Source organism: Lepidochelys kempii, chromosome 9, assembly GCF_965140285.1.
Source record: "Lepidochelys kempii isolate rLepKem1 chromosome 9, rLepKem1.hap1, whole genome shotgun sequence".
NCBI classification, from domain to species: Eukaryota; Metazoa; Chordata; order Testudines; family Cheloniidae; genus Lepidochelys; species Lepidochelys kempii.
Window position 1 is genome coordinate 15,217,083 of NC_136388.1, and position 27,961 is coordinate 15,245,043.

The 27,961-nt window shown below is 40.7% G+C and overlaps 1 protein-coding gene across 1 annotated transcript in view; it reads left to right on the top strand.

Moving 5' to 3' along the window:
- The window catches only part of SPATA16 (spermatogenesis associated 16), a 111,640-nt gene that overhangs the window by 47,382 nt on the left and 36,297 nt on the right, over window positions 1–27,961 (top strand). Inside the window, exons 4-5 of the mRNA XM_073358881.2 lie at window positions 5,201–5,285; window positions 24,866–25,013. Coding sequence (XP_073214982.1) covers window positions 5,201–5,285; window positions 24,866–25,013 — 233 coding nt within the window. The remainder of the gene's footprint in view (window positions 1–5,200; window positions 5,286–24,865; window positions 25,014–27,961) is intronic.

Sequence of the window (27,961 nt, forward strand, 5' to 3'; positions counted from 1 at the left end):
TCCATCTGAGTTCTCAAACATTTTGGCTATTAATGAATTAAGACCCCAGTACTCCTATAACACAAGAAGTGTTATTTAATTTACAGGTGAAGAAGCAAAGACAGAGACTAAGGCCAATGTTTTCAAATGCAGCCACTAACTTTGGGTTTGTCAGGTTTGGGAATGATATTTCAGCGGTGCTAAGCCCCTGGTACTGCCTCTTACTTAAGCTGGAGTTGTGGATGTGCAGCTCCTCTGAAATTCAGGCCATATTTAAGGTGTCTCAAGCTGAGCACCACGCTTTTGCCATTTGGGTCTGATTTACTCAGTGTCATCCAAGGAAACTATGGCAGAGCTGGGAACAGAACCCAGATCCTAATCCCAGTCCCGTTGCTTTAACCAGAAAACCTAAAAAAAAAAAAACTTTGAAGACAAGAGGTCGCTTTCCATGTAGGATGGTTCACTGGTAAAGCCTATTTATTTGAACTGGCTTCCTAATAAACTGCCAGCAACTACTTGTTCTCTTTCTGTCCAGATTATCCATGCACGTTTGGTGCCACCTGAGCAATATGAGTAATGAGGAGTGTATTGATAGCCTTAGAAATTACAAGTTTGTACAGGTCTGTATTTTATACAATGATGCCATGTCACTGAAGGTGTCAGAAACAGGGAGATGATGACATGAACTGGAGTCATATTACACAGTATTGTCTTGAAAACACTGTTTATCTGACCATAGTTATAAAGCTAGAATTTGTCCTGTCCCTGCATAGCTGCTTTAAGGGAGGAAGTGTGCCAAAAGGAGCTTTCTCCCCTTCTTGTGTCTCTCTCTGCCTTCCTCCTCTCCCGCCCCCATGTAGGGACAGAGGACAAGTACATTCTTTGTGCTCAGGGGAGTGTAGGGACAGGTTAGGCACCTAATTCCCATTGACATCCAGGGGAATTAGTCACTTAACTCACTTTGACTCTTTTGAAAACCTATCAACATCTATCAGCATCTTTAGGCACCTAAATACCCTTGAAAATCTAGCCCTTGGAAGCCTAAGTCCCACTGGCTTTAAATAACAGGTAGGCTTCTAAGAACCAAGGGCTTTTTTGAAAATGGGACTCAGGCTCATAAATCACTGAGGCACTTTTGAAAATGTTACTTCAGATCCTCTGCTGGTGACCCATATTCATTTCCTTCTCTTTTTGGATCCTTCATTAGAGCTATAACTTTATTTCTGCAGATGACTCATGATTCCATATGCTTTGCTCTGATTTCTTTCTTCATTGCTTTATGTTTGAAAGGATTTTAGCAAAGAGGACAATGCTGTCTTCAAATCTAAGGCAATTTGGGAAGCTGTCTGTCAGTCGGGTGGCCTTCTTCTTCCTTTTATAATAAACAAACAAATGACTGATAATACTTTACACAGTTATAAAGGGCTTTCCTTCTGAAAATCTCAGAGAGCATTTCAAACATTAATGAATTAATACAACACCTTTGGGAAGAAGGTGTCCCCATTACAGAGATGTTAAAGTGATTTTCCCAAGGTCATAAAGGAATTCTGATGACCTGGGAAACAGAACCCAGATTTCCTAACTGTGAGGCTTTTCGTATAACCACAAGATTGTCCTTCCTCTCATTTATAATTTCTGAAAATCTTCTCCAGGCAACAGTTAAAAGCATTTAGATGAAATAGAGTTTCTTATGAGTAAATCCATGTTTCAGCTTGATCTTCTAATTTTCCATAATTGGTTCTTGTATAGTGTGTGTCTACTATCACCTCTTCTTCTAGTGCTTCCAATTTTCCATCCTTTTCTACCTTTGCAAAATCTACGATGTACATTAGGCTGTTAAAAAAATAACCCAAGTTATTAACATTTAGAAATTAGCTACAGGTCAAGCAGAGTATCTTTTACATTGTATATTGAATGGGATGGACCAAACGGCAGGTTGATATAATACTAAATATGGATTAACACCAGAGACAGTAAAGACTCTAAGGGAGCCATAGCTTGTGAGTTAGTCAATTTTACACTTAAAATTAGAGAGAGAATAAAATGTACACAACTCTACATTATACTGAAACATTGTATTTTTATTAAGGGTTGATGATGACAATACATGTCATGAGAGTGGAACTCAATGGCTTTATAAATGTCACCTGAACTCCCAAGATAAACAGAGCGCTATAACACGCACACCAGATTATGGGGTATCATTTATTTTCCATTTCCATCTGGGTTTTGGGAAGAGCAGAAAGTACAGGCCCCTTGAAATAGAGGTCCCTTGTGTATAGTAATTGACATTCATTTAAAGCAGAGTGAGACACCGTCTTCTGTATTGCTACCGTGATTTGTATTACAGTAACACCAGAACTGAGATTGCGGTGCTGTAAAACCACAGAGTAAGAGCAAGTTCCTTCTGCAAAGAGCTTACATGCTAGAGTTAGGATAGGTAATAGGTAGGAGAAAGGAAGAATTATTATATCCATTTTGCTGATGGGGAACTGAGGCACAGAGAGACTAAGGGCCAGATTTGTAAAGGTATTTCGGTGCTGAAAGGTGTAGATACGTTCCTAGTGGGATTTACGAAAGTGCTTAAGAAGGGGCAGAAATTTAGCAAGAACTGGAACAGATGCTATAAACTAAACATGGAGACATCAAATGTGTACATGGTTAGAACCCTGTTCATAAAAATGAGAACAAAATAATGGGGAAGAATAATAGGGAAAGGGTATCATCTGAAGTACAATGGTGTCTCAAGCACTGTACAAAGATTTAGTAAGAAATGGTCCTTGTTGTCTTACAAACTAAACAGGCAAGACAGTCAAGTATTATTGTTCCTACTTTACAGACAGAAAGCTGGGTCACAGAGAGATGAGGTGGCTTGTCTAAGGTCACACAGAAAGTCTGTGTCATGTACGAATCCACATCTGAGTCCCAGTACAGTGCTTGAACTACAAAACTACCCCAAAAACTGTTTGAAGCTGAGGCTGTCCATGTCATAGAAATGATAGGTGGATTTGGGGTTACATTTTCAACAGGATAGAGTCATCTGGATGATAGGCTCAGCGAGTGTTGCCTGGAGTGAGGATGGGGAAACAAACTCCTGGCATATGCCAACTGACCCATCTGGTCATATTTGGCCCATGGCAGAGCTGCTTGGCATCCCCACAGTGACACATTCATACTGCAGTGGACAGAATGAGGCCATGATGAGCATGACATTTTGGAGTAAGGATCTGCAAAATTTAATCTTTAAAATTGCAGCAGTTGTTGAGTAATAGGTCCAGATGCAATACCAGCTAGCAAATGTCTGCTTATTTCTGCATTCACCTAACATAAAGCCAGCTGAATGGATTATGGATCCTATCCGTGCACCTTCCCATTTCAGCAAAGCTTAGAAAATGGAAACATGTCAAACCTGGATAGATAACATTTCTTGGTATTGGAAAGAATCCATAGCTGCAGATAGCAGGCACAGTTCTTAAATAAATCTCTCCCCATCACACACATGCCTGGTGAGCTGGAACTAGAACTAAAGACTTTTAGCTCCTCTGGTCTTCTTCAGGCCTCGCCACTTTACTTGAAGAAGAACTGCTTTAGTTCATAATAAAAGTATCTTGTCTTTCTTTTGGGCTAGATGCTAGAGGGCAGCATCACTCACACACACACACACACAATACATTTCAATACTAACTATTGCCTTTACCAGAGCAGGTGGAAATATTACAGACCACCCTGCATATAAATTGTGAACAACAATACAAAATCGTTCTACAAATCTAGGCAAAATCCTTTCAGATCTCTTGCAGGGTTCTTATGTAGCTTCTCCCTTCCTCCTCAGCTATACGCTGGGGGTGAAATCCTGGCCCCACTAAAGTTAATGAGGGTTTTGCCATTGACTTCACGGTGGCCATGATTTCACCCTTTGTATATACTGTATCAGGGTTGTGAGAGTACTAAATGTGCTCAGTTAGATGCTGTTCTTTGTCCTACTGAAGTCACTGGGACTTGTGCCAGTGACTTGAATGAGGACTGGATATAGAGCCTTAGAGCTAAATCCAGCCCTCAGATGCATATCCATGGCTTGTACTGAAGTCATCTCTCCCACTGAACTCAATGGAAGCTGCATGCATACAACTGAGCACAGATTTCGTTCCTAGATCCATAAGACAGAATCACAATATGCAGCCCCCTAATACCAGGCCTGCTTTGAAATGTTTATTATTAAATCCTTGTAATTTTTGGTCAGATCTTGTTAAGAACATGATACTGTCTTAGAAAACAATCTGAAAGGGTATTACAACAGGATTGGGATTACTCGTTGCAATACACTTAACTGGGGGGAGATTTCAAATTCAATTTACAGTAATGTCAAAGTACAATTAATATATAGGCAATGATAAGGGAAACATGCAGACGTACACATTGATAGCACTACTTCAACAAATAAACTTTTGGTGCTAGTAATTAGGTACACAAGATTATTATATGTTTAATTGACTAAAGTGACAATTTGGAATTACATCTAGTAACATTTAATTGGATTTGGAATCTCCAGAGGATAGGAAATGGAGAGCAGTGTGGAGGAGCAGCAATAAAAGCAAACTGATTTTCTAAAGTAGGTGAAAACAAAGCATTAATATCTGCTTTACAATAGTTTTTAATATCCCCCCAGTCTAATAAGAGTAATGCAATGGTTGTAACAAACAGTCTGGATACTAAAGCGTATTCAATTAGATACAAAGATTGCTGATTGGTTTGGGGTTTTTTTATAGCATAATTTAATCAAAGGTGAACTATGTTTGACTTTGCTGTAGACTGAGATATTCTCAGACTCACAGTACATCCCAGTGCTGTTCTGGAAGAAATTTAGACTGTATTTAATGTATTTTAGTCCATAAATGCTTTAAAGCATAATAAGCAGCAGCCAGAATAAAATATTTTTGAGCAGCTATTAAATATCTGAGCACAATATAAATAGAAAAACCATAAAAGGAAAAAATGTAAGGTTGTTTTCTTGCATATTGTTTAGCTACCTAATAAAAATATTTGCTGTATTCCCAAAATATGTTTTACTGTTGAACAATGACTGATAGTTCTGTATAACTGTGTGCCCTTTTTATATAAACTTCATATTATATTCATTTTATATTATCTGCTTTAAAGGCTTGGTACTTTTATCTCAGCCCCCTCCCCAATATTCACGTCTTTATTCTGCTCTTGTCATTAGGAGTGCCATGACTGCTGACTACATGTACTGGCTGTCAGGAGGCAGTGAACAGCATATAAGCAAGCTCATCAAACTGTATTGGCAGGTAAAAATTGATGGTCTAACTAGCAAGGAGGAGCCCATCTCACTATTAGAACCAAAATGAAGGATTAGTGCTTAAAAGACTGCCGACAAAGATAGCTCTGGGGCATATCAGTCAGCAGGACACTGTATAGTGCTAACGTATTTATAATTAAGCAGATTTTCTGGGTCTAATTTTAAGGGCAAAATTCAAGGTTGTTGTTGACCCTTGGCTCACACTTCAATTTTATGGAGTGCTATAAAATTTAATTCCAGATATTGACCCTTTTTTTAAAAAGTTTGGCTGAGACTGTTTTTCTGATAACTTTTCCTACACTTTGAAATGGAAGGAAAAATGACCTAACCAGTGGTCTCAGGGAAACAGAGTACAATAAGAAAGACAACTAGTAAGACCCCAATTCTGCAAAGATTAATCACTGCATGTAGTCCTATCAGCTTTGACGACCCTCATCGCTCGAGCAATTATTACTGTCTTGAGTAAGGTTTTGTAGGATCAGGGCTCTGATCTAACAAAGCACTCAAGCACATGTTTAACTTTAAGCACATGTGTAGCCCCATGGACTGTAATGGGAGTACTGGTGTTCTTGGAAGTAATCAAGTAAGCATTTGCTGGATTGGGGCCTAGAGGCTTATTGCTAGGTCACTGGTGTTAGAGAGCTTATTCCTTCACTCTCCCACTTCCCTGGTCCTTCTCGCATGAACAGAGAGCAACAATACCCGAAGTCCGAAGGTGCAAACAATTCGATGTTTATTGGGGTGAACTTCCAGCAAGCTTAAATACAAGTTCCTTTTTCCTTATTTTCGAATCCCAACTTACTTCCTGTTTGCCCCTAATTTATATAGTAATATTCTTAGCTATACCTTAGCCAATCATTCTACTGAAATTTAACTAACCAATCCTAACATATTGTAACATGATTAGCTAACCAATTATATCCCACCACCTTAGTTAGTTTACACCCAGCAAAATTAATTATACAGCAGACAGAAACAATCACAGAACCAGACAGAGACCATGACAATAAACAATAGCAAAGTGGGAACTATAATGACAAAACAATACAGAAGTGAGGATTTCACAACTACATCTATAAAGACATAAGAGTTTCCCAGCTGTGTCTATTGATAAGTGAGTTCTTACCAGACAGAAAACTATCAACCTCAATTTCCTTTTACATCTTCTAGGCACTTCCCTTTCTCTGGAGGTGATAGGCACTATCAGGACAGGATTGTATTCCTAACAGCCCAATAGCACCTTCTTTCAATGTGACTAGTTTGGAATGTGAGGATGTGACCGGTCGCTTCCCAGCTTATGGCTGCCTCTGTCGCTTAGTCAAAGGCCTTAGCCTAAGAACAGGGCCTCAGACTGTCACAGTAAGAGAAGGACCTTACACTGGCAGACTGTGATTTTGATTCTTTCTTTTATACCTCTAACTAGCCAATTGATAAGAATACACCTAAATTCTTAAAGTACAGGCCTTTACAGACAGGTCTGAATGTCTATATCCTAACAACTGGTATTGGTTACATCTCTAACCTCTGTCTTAAACACACCCACAAACCCACGTGTATACACACATATACATGTGTGTGCTCCTGAAACTCTACGCACTCCAGTAACTGCTTGAGAGTGTCTCCTCCTTCCTGTCTCTTTATTTTTAGGATTGGATTAAGGGGCTAATAGAAGGATCTCCTTATTTTTCAGAAACAACAAGAAGTCCGGTGGCACCTTAAAGACTAACAAATTTATTTGGGCATAAGCTTTTGTGGGCTAGAACCCACTTCATCGGATGCATGGTGGCCTAGAACGCACTTCATCGGATGCATGGACTACTTATGACCAAATGGAGTAAGCTTATGCCCAAATAAATCTGTTATTCTTTAAGGTGCCACGGGACTCCTTGTTGTTTTTGTGGATACAGACTAACACGGCTACCCCCTGATACTTATTTTTCAGTTGCTTCTTCCCATCCACTCTCTGGGCATTAGTTCCCTACTTCTCCCCTTCCTGTTTGTGCCTTCCCTCCTGATTGCCCAAGCTGGCCCTAAGCACAACCATAACATGGTTCAAAGACTGTGTGGCAGCTGGGGTTCCAGCTTTTGAGGGACCCACCTCCCAATTTGCAGATGGGGCCCATTCCATTCTTCTGGCAGTGAGACCCAACAAGAAGTTCATCCCCTACCATCGGAGTGTAATTCATGGGTTGTCCCTCCACTCTCCAGCACTTAGGACCAAAGGCAAAGGTGAGCCCTCTATCAGTTATAAAACTAATTCTTTCCACTCCCTGATTGATATTTGCCCCAGCTGTACCTCCCTATCTGCATGTCCCATTGTCCAAACAAGTGCTTCGTGGCCTGACTCCCAGGATGAGATGAAAGATGTTTTATGTCAAGCTACTTTGTCACTGGTTAAATGGTTAATACAAATCCATACAATCTACAATGGTTTCATACATTATGCATAAACTTTACCTTATGATAAAATATCAGGATCTGATTCTGATCCCACTTACACTGGTGTACACCATATCATAGTTACTCTTTGTTGTATGAAGACCAAAAGAAAAAACACTTCTAATTAACCCCAGTGGAATGAAGATCAGAATCAGGCCCTTTATGTTCCAGCATCACTCCTGGAGGTCTGCAGGATGAATCTTCCCTTTCCTAGGGTGACCAGATAGCAACTGTGAAAAATTGAGAAAGGGGGTGGAGGGTAATAGGCGCCTATATAAGAAAAAGTCCCAAAAAATTGGACTGTCCCTTTAAAAACAGGACATCTGGTCACCCTACCCTTTCCTAAATTGTTAGCTGCATCCTCTGACTTCTTATTTATACACACAAATACATCTCACCCTAGGAGCCATCGTCTTTCAGAACTGTTGTGAGTGCAAAGCATGTCTAGTTTACTGAGCTAGAATTTGCTGTGCCTGTGAACTTTCAAATGTGAATCGACCAAAGGACCTGTGTATTAACCTCTACCTCAGCCCAGGTTCCAGCTCCACTCCCATTCTGTGGGCTTGATTCATGGGCTGGACACTGGGAAGGGTATTTTCCCCCTACATGCTTACTGCATGTGCAACAGGAGATCCAGTAAAGTCCCAACTCCCCAAGACCTCACTGGTGGGAACATGCAGTCTTTGCCATCTCTGTTCCTATTTCTTTTCTGCCTGTCCTTGGAGCTGGAATTGCTCATCTCCTTTGTTTGCAGAAGCTGTGAAGTGTCAACAAAGATCTTCCCATTTGTTTGATCTCTCCAGGTGCTTGATTTTCACTCTGAGGCAGACGTTGCTTCACTGGACAAAGTCACTGGCTTTCAATTTTGTGTTTTTAGCATGGGATAAGGACTCAATAACATCTAAGAGTGTTCACATACAGGCAGCTAGGGCCCAATATTGTGCCCACTGAAATCAGTAGAAATATTGGGGCCTAAGAAAGCACTGTATGTTGAAGATGCATGAACAACAACCTTACCTTTCTGAGTTGCTGAATTCTGTGCATTCAGCATTAAGGGTCACTTCAGTGTTAACAGTGCCCATAGCAATGATTACCCAGTATTTTGTGGGGCATGACACCATTGAGACCTATCACCAGAGGGTGACCGGGGAGCATTAACAAGTACTGATCTTTATGTTAATGTTCTCTCTTTATCTCTGATTAAACTGAAAATAACTTGTCACGACTGTACATGCTTATGTGCCTTTGTAACCAAAGCAACAGCTATTGATGCACGCTCCTTTTCTTGTTAACCATTCTCCTCCTCCGGAATTCTGCAAGGCAGTCTCACGATTTTGAGGGAAAGTAGAGAAGAGGACATACCCAGGATGGATATCTTGGTGGAGATCATTAAGGCTCTTTACTTTGGTAAAGATTGATTTTTATGCGGGGGGAAAACTATCACACTTTACTTTTGATCCAATGGCCTGACACAAGGTTTTCAGGATTCTACTGGCTATCTTCGTATCTTCACTTAGTGATTTTGCTTTGGAATAAGACTCATCTTCTACCTTTTCCATGGCTTCGAATGTGTCACCCTTCTTGAATCTTTCCACTGGCTAGCTTCCTCTTACTGTATAAAACTGAGGCTCTTTATCCATATAGACAAAGCTCTTTATTATCATCTTGCCTCCATCAATATCTCACCCTTTTTTCCTTCCTCTGTTCCTTAGGATCACATTGATCCTTTCATCTTATTTCTCCCTTCATCCCTCTCTCTAGTTTTTGGTTGCCCCTATCCCTGGCAACATCTGCCAAAAACCCTCTTCCTCCTTCAAATCCCTCCTTAAAACATACCTGTTTAAACAGCCCTTTCTCATCATAGTAACCCCTAGACTTTTTTTCTTCTCCACTGATGGCCTATGTCTTCTCTTGTGTTTGTTTGCCTTTAGATATATATATAAACCCAGTAATTCCTGTATCAATCCCAATCATTTGTGGTTGAACTAAAGAATATCTTTTAGAAAGACATCCCATCCTGATTTAGACATTTCAGTGATGGAGAATTCACCTCGTCCTTTGGAAAGATAATCTATTGGTTAATTACTCTGTGTTAAAAATGCACACCTTATTTCCACCTTGACTTTGGCTAGTTTTAACTTTCAGCCATTGGATATTACTATGCCGTTGTCTCTACTAGAGAAAAGAGCCCTTTACTGACAGATATCTTCTCCCTAGTTACGAACTTATAAACTGTGATCAAGGCCCCTCTTAAGTTTCTCTTCATAAACTAAATAGATTGAGCTCCTTAAATCTCTCACTCTAAGGCAGGTCTTTCATTCACTATACTTCTGTGAAATGATGTGTAATATGACATACAATATTAGTTCTGAATAATAATCTTTTCTGTCTAGTCCATTATGAGATGGAAGTATAATTAGAGCTCAGTGGGGAATGGTTTTCCCATCCCAAATAAGGATGAAAAATCAAAATCTCAAGTTCTCTCAAACTGAAACTCTGAAGAAAACAAATTGAATTGGGTCAGTCGACATATTTTATTCACATAATTTCTGTTTCATTTTTATTTCAACCTTTTTCCACATTTTTACTAACTGAAAAGTCATTTCAAACTGACAAAATGAATTTTTTGTTTCAAAAATCTTGAAATGGGATGTTTTGACAATTTCAACACTTTTTTCCGAAAAAAATTTGAAATTGGAACTTGATCAATACTGCAACTTTCCCGTGACCAATTTTGGTTTTAACAAATTGGGTTTTTTGGATGAAAACACATTTTGTCAAAACAATTCCTATGTATAATGCTGCATAGCACTGAGCTAATAATTCACTGAATAATAATATCCATTTCAAATTAAGCCTTTTGTTCTGGTCATAGAATATCTTTTCAAAAGTTTTACCCCACGGGGGGATAACAAATATGTAAAATTAGCAATGTCTGTCTTAGTTGCGATTGGTCATATAAGTCACAAGGTATTTTTTTCTGTTCCTGGATTATTGGGCAAGTGTAACCCCCTGGTGAGTATGTGTTACAGGTCCCTCTCTGTGCTGATCCATGAGGATCTGTCTGTTACAACACCAGCTAGAGAACCTTCAGGATCTGTGGCTGTTTGTGCCTGGGCCTTTTGGACTTGGCTTTCTACAAGCATTTATGTCAGTTCAAGGGTATTGCTCAAACATTTACAGAAAAGAAGGGGGACACTAGTGGTAGAAGCAAATTCTTTAAATATTTAAATGGAATTTGTTTTGCTCTGTTTATGCAATGTTCATTGAGACCTCAGCCCTTCCCATGTCAAAAATCTATGGTGCATAAACACAAAATAATTCATTTACAGTGTGATGAAGCAACTAGACCCCAATCCTACATGGTCTGAGTAGTGATCAGTACCTTCAATTCCCATAGAGGTCAACTTCAGGATCATGACCCAAGAGAGCAAGGTTAATAGCAAGAAAACTCAGACTATAACCAAAATACCATCAGCAATCTTCATTTGGTTATGGGGGCTACCAGCAGCATTATATACTGGTTCTATAGATGTGTCCCGTAATTAGCACTTCATGGCATGTCAGGTTTTCAGCTTGGCAACAGGGAAAATGTTTTGTAATCCTTCTAATGGAATGTTTCACGTGAATTGATAGTTTAGTTGCTTTGGATCGCTGGGGTGTCATCTTAGTGAGAAAATGTATCTCGTCAATTCTTCAGGGCACCATATATTTTGTGGCTAAGCTTGTTGTCATATTTCACTTCAGAAGTGCCCTGTCTGGCAATCCATGTTCATAGAAAGTCCATTGGCTTCAGCTGGTATTTTGTAAGTGTAAGTACTTCAGGATAGGGCCCATATTTTTGAAACAATGTAGTTAGAGGCAAATCTCCAAGTTACATATACCCTAGTAGAATGTATTTTTGCCCTAAGAAGTATTTTTTAACTTTTCTCACAGTGGGAAAGGGTAATGTGTTTCTTTTCATCTTCTCTCATCACTCTTGCCAATAAAATCTGTAGGCCTATCCAAATTGTATATATGAGACATGGATATTTTAAAGGATTAATCCCTTTGTGCTTTTAATTTTCCAGTTGAAGTTTGGAGTGAAATCATCTTGCATTTCCGGGCCCACCCTCTACTCCGGGTCCCAGCCCGGAGGCCCTAGGGATAGCGGTAAACCGCTTGAACAAGTGGTTCCTTCCCCTGGGCTACTTCCCTGTCCTGCCCTTCAGCTTGTGGGGCTTCCTGCCCTCCCTCTGCACAAACCAGGTGTCCCTTTATCTAGGGTCTTGGCCTTCTTAGCCCACCGCAGCACTTCTCCAAACTCTCCTCTGCTTCCCTCCAAACTGCTCTCTGCTCCAACACCAATCCACTCTACTTCAACTCCTCCAAACTGCTCTCTACTTCAACATCAATCCACTCTGCTTCAACTAGCTCAGTGGTTTGAGCATTGGCCTGCTAAACCCAGCGTTGTGAGTTCAATCCTTAAGGGGGCCATTTAGGGATCTGGGGCCAAAATTGGGGATTGGCCCTGCTTTGAGCAGGGGGTTGGACTAGATGACCTTCTGAGGTCCCTTCCAACTCTGATATTCTATGATTCTATGAACTCCTCCAAACTGCTCTCTGCTCCAACACCAATCCACTGGGCTTCAACTCCTTCCCTTGTCTGACTGAAGCAGGGGGTGGTTATCAGGCTTCAGGTGCTCTAATTGGCTTCAAGTGCTTTAATTAATCTATAGCAAACTTTCTTCCCTCTACAGGGAATAAGGCTTCCTTCTAACACTCTCCTGCTGCCCTCTGGCCAGGCTGTATCACAACACAAAAGAAGGATAGTCTTCTTCTTAAGACACTGGACTGTAACTTAGGAGATCTGGCTGCAATTCTTCACTCTGCATTGACTTCCTGTATCATCTTGAGCAAGTCACTTAAGATCTGATCTAAAGCCAATTAAAGTTATTTCTTCTTTGTCATACTTATTTGGATTATAAGCTTTTTAGGGCAGGAACTCTCCTATTAGTAGGTGCTTCCATCATAACAGTATTTGAGCACCTCCCAACCGTTAATATATTTTTCTTCCCAATACATGTATGAGGTAAGGAATTTCTAATATTCCCATTTTGCAGATGGGGAAACTGAGTCAGAGAGAGACCAAGTGCCTTGTGCAAGATCACACAGGGTAGTTATGGCAAAGCAGGAACTGAAACTAGGTCTCCCTCAGCCTAGGCTACTGCACTAACCACTTGACTGTCCTTCCTCAATGAGGAAGTGTTTGTACAACCCCATTGCCATCAGAATCCTAATCACAGTTGGAGTTTCTGTAATATTTTGTCCCTTTGCTTATGAGATTGCACCAATCACTTGTTCTTGAATTTTTCACTGCCCTATAAAATAGCAGCGAGTTAATATCATATCTGATACTATTTTAAAGGCTTTTTGTTGCTGTAGTTGTTATTAGTATCTTCATCGAGGCAGCCTAATGCATGTATCTAGCCAGGTTATTTTTAAATTATTTTTTCCACACAGTCGTTTCCCTTTATTAATTTTCCTCCCTTCCACATGATTTCTACTTAGTAATATTTTTTTAATATCAGATAATTAATGGCAGGGTCATTGCCGGTTGAATCATACCGATTTTTTCATACATTGAGAAGTTAACACTTTGAATGTCGCTCTTATTAAAACAAATGGTTTAATTATCTCTAATTTCAGAAGGGATGGATTTATTTAACGAATATTTCAGTTTAAAGTAATAGACAATACATATCTTGGTCATAGTCAGTAGCTATTGAAATCCCAATATAAAGCACAATACAAAACCCAATAAAAGTTTTAACCATTAATGAAGACCCATAAATCATGTTGTCAAAATGAGGTGTAAAAAGAGAGCAATCTGATTGGCTAACAAAAGGTCCATACCATTTTGAAAAATGCAGGAGGGAACAAAAATAATATGAAAATGCCAGGAGTGGAATTCTGAACTCATACACTGCTTAGGGGACGGGTTTACTAGACCACAGAGGGTAGAGAGCTTGAAGATTCATGGGGTAATCTAGACCCATTCAGGAGCATGCCAAGGAAACATTAGGGAAAACCCAGCCTCACCTACCTCCTAGGCTACAGGTCTTCTTCAGGAGTTATGCATCCATTATCCGTTTCCCCCCATCACTGCATACCACCTCCTCTCTGAAAGGAGATGAAGGAATACCTGTGCAACTCCTAGAAGTATTAACTGCCACATGAGTTTCCACTTGGACATCTACTCTTAGTCTAGGGGGATACCACACAGAGCTTTAGATGAAGTCTCTTAGAAGGGAGTAAACAGTCAGCAGTTTTCAAAAACATGCCTGAATTCTACATATAGTCAAGTTGCCCTGCCACTAGATCAGCAGCCCTTCACTTACATAAAATGTGGTTTGCCATTGCACTGGCCCAGTCATGTTAGTTGATGCATCTCTGAAACCCAGTAACGTCATCCTGTTTGTAGGCAGACCATGTCTGTCTCAGTCTGTTGCTGACTGATTAAGCTTCTCATGTTTGGGACTGGTTCCCAAAGGGCATGGAACTGTGTGCTGGGAAGGAGGACTGACGTCTCCTTCAGTTAGCTTTAGCTTTTTGCATTGCTTTCGTGTCAGCTTCTATTTTTCCTGCTAAGGCCACTGGAAAGTTCCAGAAATAAGCGTTCCATGTCCCCTTCAAGGGGTATTTCTACTCAGTGTCGCTTCTCATTCCCCTGTGTTTTGAGACTGGAGGACAAGTGCTACAAATAATACTAGGGTCCAGATTTTCCTGGATGCAATAGCTGACAGATTTCTTCACTAAATACTCTCCAAATCTACAAGAGGTGATGCCATTTTAGATTTCGTACTGCTGAGGAGCTCAGAGAAGAACTGGTTGTAAGGGGACAACCTTGGTTTGAATGATCATAGCTAATTCAGTTTAAACTAAATTGAAGGATAAACAAAAATAGATCTGCAACTAGAATCCTTGATTTCAAAGGGGCAAACTTTAAAAAATTAAGGGAATTAGTCAGGGAAATGGACTGGACTGAAGAACTCCAGGGTCTGAATATGGAAGAAACTTGGAATTACTTTAAACCAAAATTGCAGAAACTATCTGAAGCCTGCATCTCAAGTAAGGGGAAAATTTCATCAGTAAGGGTTTCAGGCCAAGCTGGATCAGCAAGCATCTCAGACATGTGATTATGAGAAAGTAGAAAGCCTACAAGAAACGGAAGATGGTATGGATCAGCAAGGAAAGCTACCTCTTGGAGATCAGAAAGTGTAGGGGAAAAATGAGAACTGCCAAAAGCCAAACAGAATTGGACCTTGCAAGAGAAATTAAAACCAATAGTCAATTATTCTATCACCATATAAATAAAAAGAAAACAAGGAAAGAAGGGGGACTGCTAAACACTGAGGATGAGGTGTAGATCAAAGATAATTTAGGCATGGCCCAACACCTAAACAAATACTTTGCCTCAGTTTTTAAAATAAGGGTAATTCGGAGTTTGGCTAATGGAAATGAGTATATGGAAGTAGAAATTACCACATCTGAGGTGGACGTCAAACTCAAACAGTTTAATGGGACTAAATCAGAGGGCCTAGATAATCTCCATTCAAGAATATTAAAGGAACTGGCACATGAAATTGCAAGTCCAATAGCAAGGATGTTTAATAAACCTGTAAACTCAGGAGTTGAACTATGACTGGAGGATTGCCAATGTAGTACCTATTTTTAAGAAAAGGGGGGAAAAGTGATTTGGGAAACCACCGGGCTGTTAGTTTAATCTCAGTTGTACAACTGAACAAATTTTGAAGAGAATGTAGTTAAGGACATAGAGGTAAACAGTAATTGGGATAAAATACAACATTGTTTAAAAAAGATAGATCATGCCAGACCAGCCTAATCTCTTTCTTTGACAAAATAGCTGATTCTTTAGACAAAGGAAATGCAAATATAATCTAACTGGATTTCAGTAAGGAATTTGCTAGAGTTCCACATGGGAAATTATTAGTTAAATTTGAGAATAAGGGGACTAAGATGAAAACTGAAAGGTGGATAAGGAACTGGTTAGGTTAGGAGGAGACCAGGTCATACTGGTCATCCTGAAAGATGAACTATCATGCTGGAGGGAGATTACTAGTGTAGTTCCTCAGGGATTAGTCTCAGGACCAATCTTCTTTAACATTTTTATTAATGACCTTGCCACAAAAAGTGTGTGTGCATTAATAAAATTTGCAGCTGACACAAAGTTGGGAGGTATTGCCACTACAAAGGAGGACCGGAATATCATATAAGAAGATCTGGATGACCTTGAAATTGGAGTAATAGAAATGGGATGAAATTGAACAGTGCAAGGTCATGCACTTAGGGACTAACAACAAGAATTTTTGTTACAAGCTAGGGACGGATCAGTTGGAAGTGACAGTGGAGGAAAAAGACCTGGATGTATTGGTTGATTACAAGATGACTATCATCCGCCAATGTGATGTGGTCATGAAAAACAGTAATGTGATCCTAGGATGCTTCAGGCGAGGTATTTCCAGTCGAGCTAGGGAAGTGTAAGTGCCATTATACAAGGCACTTGTAAGACCTCATCTGGAATACTGTGTCCCATGTTTAAGAAAGATAAATTCAAACTGGAACAGGTGCATAGAAGGGATACTAGGATGATCAGAGGAATGGAAAACCTACCTTATGGGTGGAGACTCAAAGAGCTTGGCTTGGGTAGCCGAACCAAACAAAGGGTGAAGGGTGATATGATTGCTCTCTGTAAATAAATCAGAGGGATAAATACCAGGGCGGGAGAGGAGTTATTTAAGTTAAGCACCAATGTTGACACAAGAACAAATGAATATAGACGAGCCATCAACAAGTTTAGGCTTGAAATTAGACAAAGGTTTCTAACCAACAGAGGAGTGAAGTTCTGGAACAGCCTTCCAAGGGGAGACGTGAGGGTTAAAAACCTAATTGGCTTCAAGACGGAGCTTGATAAATTTATGGAGGGAATAGTATGATGAGACTGCCTACAATGGCAAGTAGCTCATCTGCGACTGCTAGCAGCAAATATCTCCAATATCTGCTAACGGGACACTAGATGGGGAGGGCTCTCAGTTACTACAGAGAATTATTTCCCTGGTGTCTGGCTGTTGGGTCTTGCAGAAATGGTTATGGTCCAATTTGGGATCAGGAAGGAATTTCCCCTCAGGTCAGATCGGCAGAGACCCTGGGGCTTTTTTTAATTCTCTGCAGCATAGGGCACAGGTTGCTTGCAGGTTTAAACTAGTGTAAGTTGTGGATTCTCTGTAACTTGAAGTCTTTAAATCATGATTTGAGGATAACTCACCCAGAGGTTATGGGTCTATTGTAGGAGTGGGTGGGTGAGGTTCTGTTCCCTGCAATGTGCAGGAGGTCAGACTAGATGATCATGATGGTCACTTCTGACCTTAAAATCTAAGAGTTGATGAACACATTGAGGAGTCAGTTGGTGGCTTCAGACTCCTTTGTGTAGATTTTAGCCTCTGGGCGTGATTGTACAAGTGCTGAATGATGCTGAGACTTTTGTTCTGCCCATGCGGTGTGAGACTGTCCTCTCTTTCTGAGACCAAGCTCTTTAAAAGTTCTGCAGTTTATAATTCCTTTCCTATATCACTGGAGAAACCTAACAATGGGCAGAGCATTCAAATATCAGTCACCTTCCCTAGGTATTGGCAGCAACAAAGGTCCACAACTGTAGGCTTTTTTAGTGGATGCTAGAAGTAAACCTGGTTGTGCAGGGACAAAATCACATTAAATTCTCCTTTTCAGCTACTGGAATTCTACTACTGCTCATTATCAAAGCAATCTCTTCGTTTATAAAGAAAAGGTAGACATTTAGCAATGTTGGTTAAAAGCTCTTTGGGCCAACTTCATTATTCCCCACAATATGTGGGGGCACCAATTCTGTTATTAAAGAGACAATGTAAGATTGTTTTGGCTAAAATTTAGATTTCATTACAAGGTCTATGAAACTGCATATTCGTAGACATGATATAGGGTGTCTCTGATATATTTCCACAGAAGCTGGGTGGTCAGAGATAAACAGGATATGTGGTGTTCCTTCTGTTAAAGGACTATGTATTTAAACCCTTGGCTCTGTCTAGACAGAACTATTTGTTTGGGAATGTTTTTAGTTTAATTTGTGTTTAATTGTCATGATAGTAATGTAATCTTAAACATTCCTTTGATAAACCATGGAAATGTTGAACATAAGAATGGCCATACTGGGTCAGATCAAAGGTCCATCTAGCCCAGTATCCTGTCTACTGACAGTAGCCAATGCCAGGTGCTTCAGAGGGAATGAACAGAACAGGTAATCCTCAAGTGATCCATCCCCTGTCACGCATTCCCAGCTTCTGGCAAACAGAGTCTAGGGGCACCATCCTTGCCCATCTTGGCTAGCAGCCATTGATGGACCTATCCTCCATGAATTTATCTAGTTCTTTTTTGAACCCTGTTATCGTCTTGGCCTTCACAACTTCCTCTGGCAAGGAGTTCCACAGGCTGACTGTGTGTAGTGTGAAAAAATACTTCCTTCTGTTTGTTTTAAACTGCTGCCTATTAATTTCATTTGGTGACCCCTAGTTTTTGTGTAATGAGAAGGAGTAAATAACACTTCCTTATTTACTTTCTCCACATCAGTCATGATTTTATAGACTTCTATCATATCCCCCCTTAGTTGTCTCTTTTCCAACCTGAACAGTCCCAGTCTTACTAATCTCTCCTCATACGGCAGCCATTCCATACCCCTATGGGTATTTTTATTTCAGATGAAAATGAATCAGTGATTCAATATCTGAGGTTGAAAATTTAAATACTCTGCTGCCTAATAATTACTCTACAGACTCTATGATTTCACACAGTTCCAAAACAAGGGTTTTGGAAAAGATATAAACTCTCATTCTTCAGGGCATGTCAACCACGGATTATAGGAGGAAAATATTCCTGTGGGTGAGTTTTTTCATAACTTCCTATTAAAGAGTTTCTTGTACCTTCTCTGAAGCAATTGGCACTGGCCAAGGTTCCCTCTAAGCTGTGCACGTGTGCGTGTGCACACAGATCCGAAACCCCGCGCACATGGCGAAACACTGCGCGCACAACAATTTGCACAGAAGCACAAAAATTTGCACAGAAGAAATTTTTTGTGCACAGAGCCTGTCAAAAATTAGGGGGAACATTGGTACTGGCCACTGTTGGAGGCATGATACCAGATTGGAGGAACTGGTCTGATCCAGTATAGCAATTCCTATGTTTCAATGCACTGCCGAAGAGGGTACTTTTGATTCTTTGCAATGCTCAACACAGGCCTGATTCAATGCCCACTGAGTGGGAGTCTTTCCATTGACTTCAATGAGCACTACATCAAGCCCTGAATGAGAGAGAATGGAAGCTATGTTAGCTTGACTTGCCCCAAATCTGGGAGGTCTAGGGAGGAGAATGTTTGAAAATGTTTCACATTTTTATAAAGAAAAAAAATTGCATTCAAATTCATTGTGAGTATATTCTAACTCTAGGTATACCCTGGCCATTTTATATATGTTTAGACATAAATATAGCAAGCCTGGACCAAAGGCCAAGAGATCCCACACTCCTTCCTCTCTCCTTTTAAAAAAAAAAGAGGCGTACTTGTGGCACCTTAGAGACTAACAAATTTATTTGGGCATAAGCTTTCATGGGCTAAAACCCACTTCATCAGGTGCATGGAGTGGAAAATACAGTAGGAAGATATATATATACAGAGAACATGAAAAGATGGGGGTTGCCATACCAACTCTAATGAGACAAATCAATTAAGGTGGGCTATTATCAGCAGGAGAAAAAAACTTTTGTAGTGATAATCAGGATGGCCCATTTCGAACAGTTGACAAGAAGGTGTGAGTAACACTAGGGGGGGAAATTAGCATGGGGAAATAATTTTTATTTTGTGTAATGACCCATCCACTCCCAGTCTTTATTCAAACCTAATTTGATTGTGTCCAGTTTGCAAATTAATTCCATTTCTTCAGTTTCTCATTGGAGTCCAGGCATCTGATGAAGTGGGTTTTAGCCCTCGAAAGCTTATGCCCAAATAAATAGTCACTAAGGTGCCACAAGTACTTCTCGTTCTTTTTGCTGATACAGACTAACACGGCTACCACTCTGAAACCTGTCTCCTTTTTAAAGGAAGTGGGAGCCCACCTGTCTTTCTGGGGCACATGCTATGCTGCTGTCACCTCCCTCATCCCAATGCATTGTACATGGTAGTACAACATTAGTCCCAAGCGACTGGAATCCAGTGTGACCTGTGGGGAAGATGTTTATCATGGTGTTCACAGAAGTCCCAGATTTCACATTCTTCCATCTTTTTCTCTGAATTCCTTGGTGTTCTTTCCCCTCACCCACTTTTCTAATCCTACTGGGGTCAAAGAAGTACCAATGCCATCATTGAGATGTCACTACAAATCGCTTGTGTCAGGCATGTGTGAAAATTCAGCCACAGTCTTATATAGTGCATAGGGAGATGTTTCTGCCTACCTAGAGGTAATGTCCACCTCCATCCTTATGCGGGGTGTGACGATATTGCCACGAGTGGGGTAGATCAGCATCATCCTCTCCCTGCTACCTCTCTGCAGAGCCCATCAAGAGGCATGAAGGCGGGAAACAGAATGACTTTCCCAATCCTGTTCTCCAGGGACCCAACCCAAAGTCCAGTGAAATAAATGGAAGTCTTTCCACTAACTTGAATGGGCACTGAATGGGCTCTAGGTGCACACGGGAAGAGGAATAACAATTGCTAGCATCTCATTCTCAGTGACTAGACATGCCTGTAGATTTCTGTGCTGAAGTCTCCCTGAGCATATGGACTTCAGTGCATAAAGACTTCAGCAGAGAAATCTTTAGGGACCCCACTGCATAAAGTTTTCTGTTCCAAAGTTTTTAAGTGCTGAAGTTTTTATGTTCTTAAAGATTTTAGCCCATAAAAATCCAAGGGGATAATAAAACAAATAGCAGCTACATGAAGGCTCAGGAGCTGGAGAAAAAAATTGCTCTTGGATAATAATAGGACCTTCTGTAGTAGTACTGACCAAAATCTAAGGAACTGTTTTTTCCCCTTTGAGTGATATTTTACCATATTGCACTCTGACCCAGTCCCTATTTGCATACTGCAAGGACTGTTTATGGGTACATGGTGGTGTAAAGGTTTTATTGCCATGATTTTGAATTGTTCTCAAGGCTGGTGAAGCCAAAAGTGAGTTACGCAAGTAAGTTCCACTAAAACCTCTACACCGCAGCATGCCACCATGCATTCCATTTAGACTACAAATTAGAAAATTGCTTTCTATAGCTTTATGGTTAAATGCTAATAATGGGTGTCCAATATCAGCACAAAAATGCCAACCCCATTGAGTACTTGTATTAGAACTGTAAGTCGTGTTGATTGTGCGTGTGCGAATAGCTGGGCCTCTGCTTTTTAAAAAATGTGTCTCTTGAAGACTTTATTGGTCCTATTTTTCATATTTCTTCATCTCTAAAGCCAGGTTTTGCAAATCCTAGAGTGACAGAAAAACTAGAGTTCATAAAACTAACGTACAACATCTGAAAGAGCTTTCCTATAAATCATGGCGTTGCTATTTTAAGGTCTACTATTTTTCAGCTTGCCAGAACTAGCCATGGCTACTGTAGATATATATCATGTAAATGTTATTATCCCATCTCACTAGAAGGAAACAGTCAGGGTACATCTACACTGCAAAAAAAAAACCAAACCCTTTGCAGCGAGTCTCAGAGCCCTGGTAAACTGGCCTGGGCTCGCACTATGGAGCTAAACCTTACAGTGTAAACATTAGGGCTCAGGCTGAAGCCTGGGCTCCAAGACCCTCCCCATCCCCCCCGCTGAACTTCAGAGTCTGGGCTCTAGGCCAAACATGAATATATACCTGCTCCTTTTTAGCTCCATTGTGCAAGCCCCTCAAGCCCGAGTCATTTGACCCAGGCTCTGAGACTCACCACCACTTTCTTTGCTGTGCAGACATATCCTTAGTGTTCCTACATCTGGTGGCTCATAGTCAAACAGATATTTTAAACCTGTCACTGGTCCAAGACTGAATATTGCCCATTCTGGACTGCAAAGCAGGGTAATTTTCAATCCTGGCTTTTCCCTACTCCGTATTTAGGGTGAAAAGAAGGCAGGGTTTTGTTTTCTTTTCCATGTCTCAGAGGTTTGGAATGTTAGATGGATGAGTGGGCAGAGTGCAGATGAGTAGGCTAGCAGGACTTTATGAGCCCCAAATGCAACCCTAAATACCCAGCCTGTGTATTTTGGCAGGGCCCTGGAGAACTCCTCCAGGGCAAAAGGGAGAGGAACAATCTATATGGCCCTTACACGCACAAACTGGGAGAAACAGACCAGAAGGTCCATTCAGCTGCAGCTCCTTGACACTGTGTCTTACCTACCAAGAGTTGTCAGCATGATTGCATAGGCTGGTTCTATGGCTTTGGGCCCCACATTGCATAGGGGTTACCATTCCCTGCGTAATGACAGGTTTCAGAGTAACAGCCGTGTTAGTCTGTATCCGTAAAAAGAAAAGGAGTACTTGTGGCACCTTAGAGACGAACACGTTTATTTGGGCATCAGCTTTCGTGAGCTACAGCTTGCTTTATCGGATGCGTACAGTGGAAAATATAGTGGGGAGATTTTATATACACAGAGAACATGAAACAATGGGTGTTACCATCCACACTGTAACAAGAGTGACCAGGAAAGGTGAAAAAAAAAGGAGTACTAGTAGCACCTTCGAGACTAACCAATTTATCTGAGCATAAGCTTTCGTGAGCTACAGCTCACTTCATCAGAAGGTGAGCTATTACCAGCAGGAGAGCGGGCGGGGGGGAAAAGGGGACCTTTTGTAGTGATAATCAAGGTGGGCCATTTCCAGCACTTTACAAGGACAGTAGGAGGGGAAATAAACAAGGGGAAATAGTCTTACTTTGTGTAATGACCCATCCACTCCCAGGCTTTATTCAAGCCTAAGTTAATTGTATCCAGTTTACAAATTAATTTCAATTCAGCAGTCTCTCGCTGGAGTCTGTTTTTGAAGTTTTTTTGTTGAAGAATTGCCACTTTTAGGTCTGTAATCGAGTGACCAAAGAAAGTGAAGTGTTCTCCGACTGGTTTTTGAATGTTATAATTCTTGACGTCTGATTTGTGTCCATTTATTCTTTTACGTGGAGACTGTCCGGTTTGGCCAATGTACATAGCAGAGGGGCATTCCTGGCACATGATGGCATATATCACAGGTGAACGAGCCTCTGATAGTGTGGCTGATGTGATTAGGCCCTATGATGGTGTCCCCTGAATAGATATGTGGACACAGTTGGCAACGGGCTTTGTTGCAAGGATAGGTTCCTGGGTTAGTGTTTTTGTTGTGTGATATTCCTGGCATCCTGTTTGACTCCATGCAGAATAAAACTGCTCCATTTCTGCTGCTGTGAGGGCTGTCCATGTCAGCAAAGGAGATGGAAGGATTTGGGCGTAAGTGCAGTTAATTTCCTGGTTCCACATTATATTCCACATTATATTCTGTGGTTGTATCAATTTATTTATGCAATGGGTATCATGACCATGTATATGGTATTGTCGTGCAATTGAGAGCATGTGTTTTCTCTGTATAAAGTAGCCTATTTCTGAATTTTGCCTCCTTTTGAAAATGTTTATGAAGGGCAGACCCTCTGACTCTTAACCACATCCACAAACAAGTCATTTGCGAGAGAGACACTTTGTACAAAGGGAATAGATCTTTTCACTGGATCCAGTATTCTGTTACTGGAAGTAAATTGGTACAATGACCTGCTTAAGGCCATTACAGAAAAGGACACGGATACTTAGCTTGTCTCCTATTGCAATCTTCCATTCCAGCCTAGCAGAAACAACTGTTTGTTGAGCATATCTCTCATATATGCTCATTATTTCCTGGGCAATTTTATAACACTGAGGAATGACTTCAACAACTGAAGTAAGGCCCATTTGGTCTGTCAGTAAAACAGCTCAGTTCAAAACTCAGTTCAAAAACTCAGATTTTCAGTGATTCACTTCAATATGGAGTGTGATGTGAGGGCTATTTCCTGTTAGAATATGCAAATCAGTCTCTTTATGCTTTTTCTTTATGATTGTCTTCACTAACCTTGTGTTGGGTGAACGATTACACATAAACAAAGTTACACTGAAGAAATGTTTCAGTGTTCCAAATTTTATTGAAGCTTTGTCGACACTAGGGAAAAGGCAACATATGTCTGTAAGGATGCAGCTGAATCAGTGTTGAACATGATTTAACAGGACGTGCAAATCAGAATGAACTGTCTGTGTTCAATGCTGTTTCAGAAACTGGTTAAATCTTGCCTATGCAGGGGCAGTAATAATGCTGAGCAAGATTAGTTCTGATCAATGTTGGCAGTTCACCCCAGCTGAGGACCAGTTAAACAGTGGGGTGATCTCATTTTACTCTGGTAGTCCATTCAGGGTGAAATTCACCTCTGTCTAGGAAGCCAACATAATGAACCATTTAGCCCTATTTTAAGGGTTTACATGATGCATACACCTTGTGCTGGCCCTCTGCACAAGCATGAATTTCACTCTTTCTGCAAACTATGTATAGATTTAATATTTTAAGGCTAACGTTCCATACAGCCCCAGTACTTGATTCATGCCAACCCAAGGGATAACGTAAATGTACAGTATTGCTTAACCAGCTCCCAAATAATGAATAAAATTTCAGGTGAAGGATGTGACCTTCAGAGAACATGAAATCAATTTGGTCTTTTTCACTTGAAGATAATTTATCTGATACTTTTCTCCCCACTGAAGACTCACGAAACTAAATATTGTTTAAAAATGCTTTTTTTTACACTAAATTGAGTTTCTGAGCATGAGATAGGCAATGTTTTCTGGAACTAATTTGAATTCCTCTCTAATTAATATTCAAGACCAAAATATGTTATCTTTGCATGACTGTGCAATTATTAAAGGGAAAAATATCAGCTGCGATGGCAGTTATTTTTCTTTCCCTCCCATATTTTTTTAATGGTAGCTCACTTTTTACCAGCACAGTATGTGTCATTTCTCCCCCTTTATTTTAGGCTATGATCGAAGAGGCCATCACCAGGGAGGAATCTTTTTCAGTTATGTACACACCATTTGCAACAAAAGCAAAGGCTGACAAAATAGACAAGATGAAGGAAGCTTTTGCTAAAAAGCACCCTGATTATGTGGCGTACATCTACACAGGTAAGAGTGGATTTCACATCTTCAAGCGGCACTGGACCTCATTGGATTGTGTGGATTGTGTGTCTGTAGCTGACATTGAGTTTGATTTGTGGGTGGTTGGGGCCGGATCCCGCAAATTCTTACTCTCACATGGGGTGAAATTCACCCCTGAACGGAGGGCCAACATATGACCTATGTAGCACTTAAGTCCTCAAACACAATGTATGGGAGGGGTAGCTTTGTTCTGACACCCTGCACAAGGGTGAATTGTACCCATGATGCCTCGAAGCATCGTTCTTTAACTTCCATTATTGCAGCAAAGCTTTTGTTGTACATTGGGCTTTGCAGTGTGCTCTGAAGATTATCAGACTTGGGCTCACCCTAACCTCAGGTAGGAAGTTCCACTGTCAAGAGCCCCTTTGCTGCAGATGCTCTGCAGCTGCTTCTTACTGGTCTCCCCCACCAGGGGCAATAACGATTGATCATTCCCAGTGGTCATGAATGGGTAGCCCGGCCTCATTCAGAACCAGGACCTTGAGTAAGACCTAGAAGTGAATGGGGATCCAGTGGAGGGCATCGAGTTTTGGTGTGAACAGGGGAATCTTTTCTGTGACCCCCATTGTACGCTGCTGGTGGAGCAAGTTAAAGTAGCCTTTTCCTGAGTTGATAAGCACTTAGATCACAGTGAGTAGGTCCTAATCCCAGAAGGAAAGTGGATGATGGGCTAAGGCATCTCTTGTTATCATTGCTAACCGAGTTACTTGGAGCAGTGATGACTATGAGAAGACCCTAAGGCATCACACTGTGTTGATGACTGAGGATCAGACAGAGGGAGAGGTAAGTTTCTCACTATGTCGAATTGCTTGAGGACATTTGCTCCCATTACAAGAACCCACACTATAGCTTTGTGGGCAGTTCTAGCAGAATGCTCCAGAAGACTGAAATGCTCTTTAATTCCTAGAGGTATTGCCCTGGGTCAGAGCTGAGACTTATTGATTGGGCTATATGACTATGCCACTTTCTGTGAAATACCAGCTCTGTGAATAATGACTTCATCCTTCAGGGCAATCAATATGGAACCTTTCAGGAGCACTAAAAACTTCCTTGATAAAAAAACAAATAGAGACTAGTAAGTCCAAGCACTGACAACAAAGTCATGCAAGTATTGTACACAACGAAGTACATTTATTTTGTTCATTTTATGTCTTGTTTTAAAAATGTCACTGTAAAGACAGATCACCTTGATTTTACAAGTTGAAGAACATTCCTACGTGTGTGGTGGTATTTTTTTTAAATAGAGAAAATAGGGACTTGTTATTTGTCATGGAGGTTATAAAGTAGCTGTCTTCTGTTTACTTGCTGATGTGAATTTGTGGAGAACTTCTAGGGAACAAAAGTATTGGCATTAAGAGGAGTATAATATAAAACTCCCTGAACCTGATTGAAAAGGAGACAAACTCATACCTCACAGAATCCCGTCTCCCCCAAACAATACAGAGAGAGGGTGGGATTTTCCAAAGTATGTACGTGATCTAGGAGGACAAGTTGCTTGGAAAGTCAATAGGATTTGTGTGCCTAAATCACATAGGCATTCTGAAAATGTCACCCTTAATTTTTAATTTCTTTCACTACTACACCCAAGGAAAGAAAAAAAGATAAAGGGGAGGGGAAAGGGAGAGCTCCTGGTTATAGACCATTTTAATCAATTATTTTGCTTATAAATAAAGTTAATGGACCCAGTTCTGGCCTCAGATGCATGGTTATATCACCCATTAGACTTCAGTGGAGTTACTTCTGTTTGACACTGGTGTAACTGAGAGCAGAATTTGGCTCACTGACTTTTCTGGGAATTGTTCTGTGTATCTGAGGTCATAATTCGGTCCGCTGTATGCAACTTTCTGTGTAATACAAGTTAAAAAACCAGTAAAAGATTTAGCATGGCTTGTTTTATTTTGTTTGCTTTTGTGACTGCAATGATGGTGAAGGATGCTGAACTTACAGCTCTGGAGTTTGCAGCCCTCATATGTTCACAGAACAGGTAAAGCACAGGCAGTTCAAGCTTCTCCACCAATATGCCCCATTTCTGACCTGCAGGGAGCACCCTCTAAAGCTGAGAACTTAAGACAAGGATGGAAAAATTAATTGTCACTAGATGCTCTGCTGGGGCAGCTGACAAGGGTAACAGCTAGTGCCAACTGTGCCAGTGTTGTTTGTGACTTTTCTATTCAGAACTGGACTGAGACCACTCAAGCCATTTCACTTAGTTCATCAAAGCGCTTTCAGCTAGTGCCTGTCATAGTGCAAGGCAATTGCACCTTGTGGACCAGCAAGGACACCCACTCTAGGCTCCTGGATCTTCAGCCGTCACCTCTCTGAGGTGGAGACTGGCATCTCTCTCTCTCCTGACCAGGGGTTTCCAGACAGCATAGTGCCCTGTCTACACTCTGAGTTCCCCAACAAGCCAGGTGGCCTATACAGCCAGTATCTGCAGGTTGCTTTCTCTCTGGGGAAATTGCCCACTGTTGTAAGTTTCCACAAAGCCCTTTCTGAGTAGCACAGTTATTCTTAAGGTGAAAGCATAACAGAGAAAAATGTATTAAAAAAAAAAAAGAAGAACCTACACACATGGTAACCTTACCAGAGATCACCCCCAACTTCAACAAAGGCTCTGGTAGGTGATCAGTCCTTAAACCTCACCCAGGAGTTTCTCTGTGGTTAAAAGTTCATAAAAGCTTTTCCTCAGAACAAAAACATAAGTTAGCCTTTCCTTTATACAGATTGGAACTTTGATATTCAGGGACTGGGAACAGGTGATCGGTCAGAAACAATAGTTCTCTCCTCAGGGTGTATCTTCGAAAGATTGCGTCCAAAAGTGAGAATTTGCATTTACCTCCCCCCAGGTATTTCCTAGGAGACACATTTAACTCTGTTAGTCCCAAGTATTCCTTCTTGTCTGGCACATTGTTTAA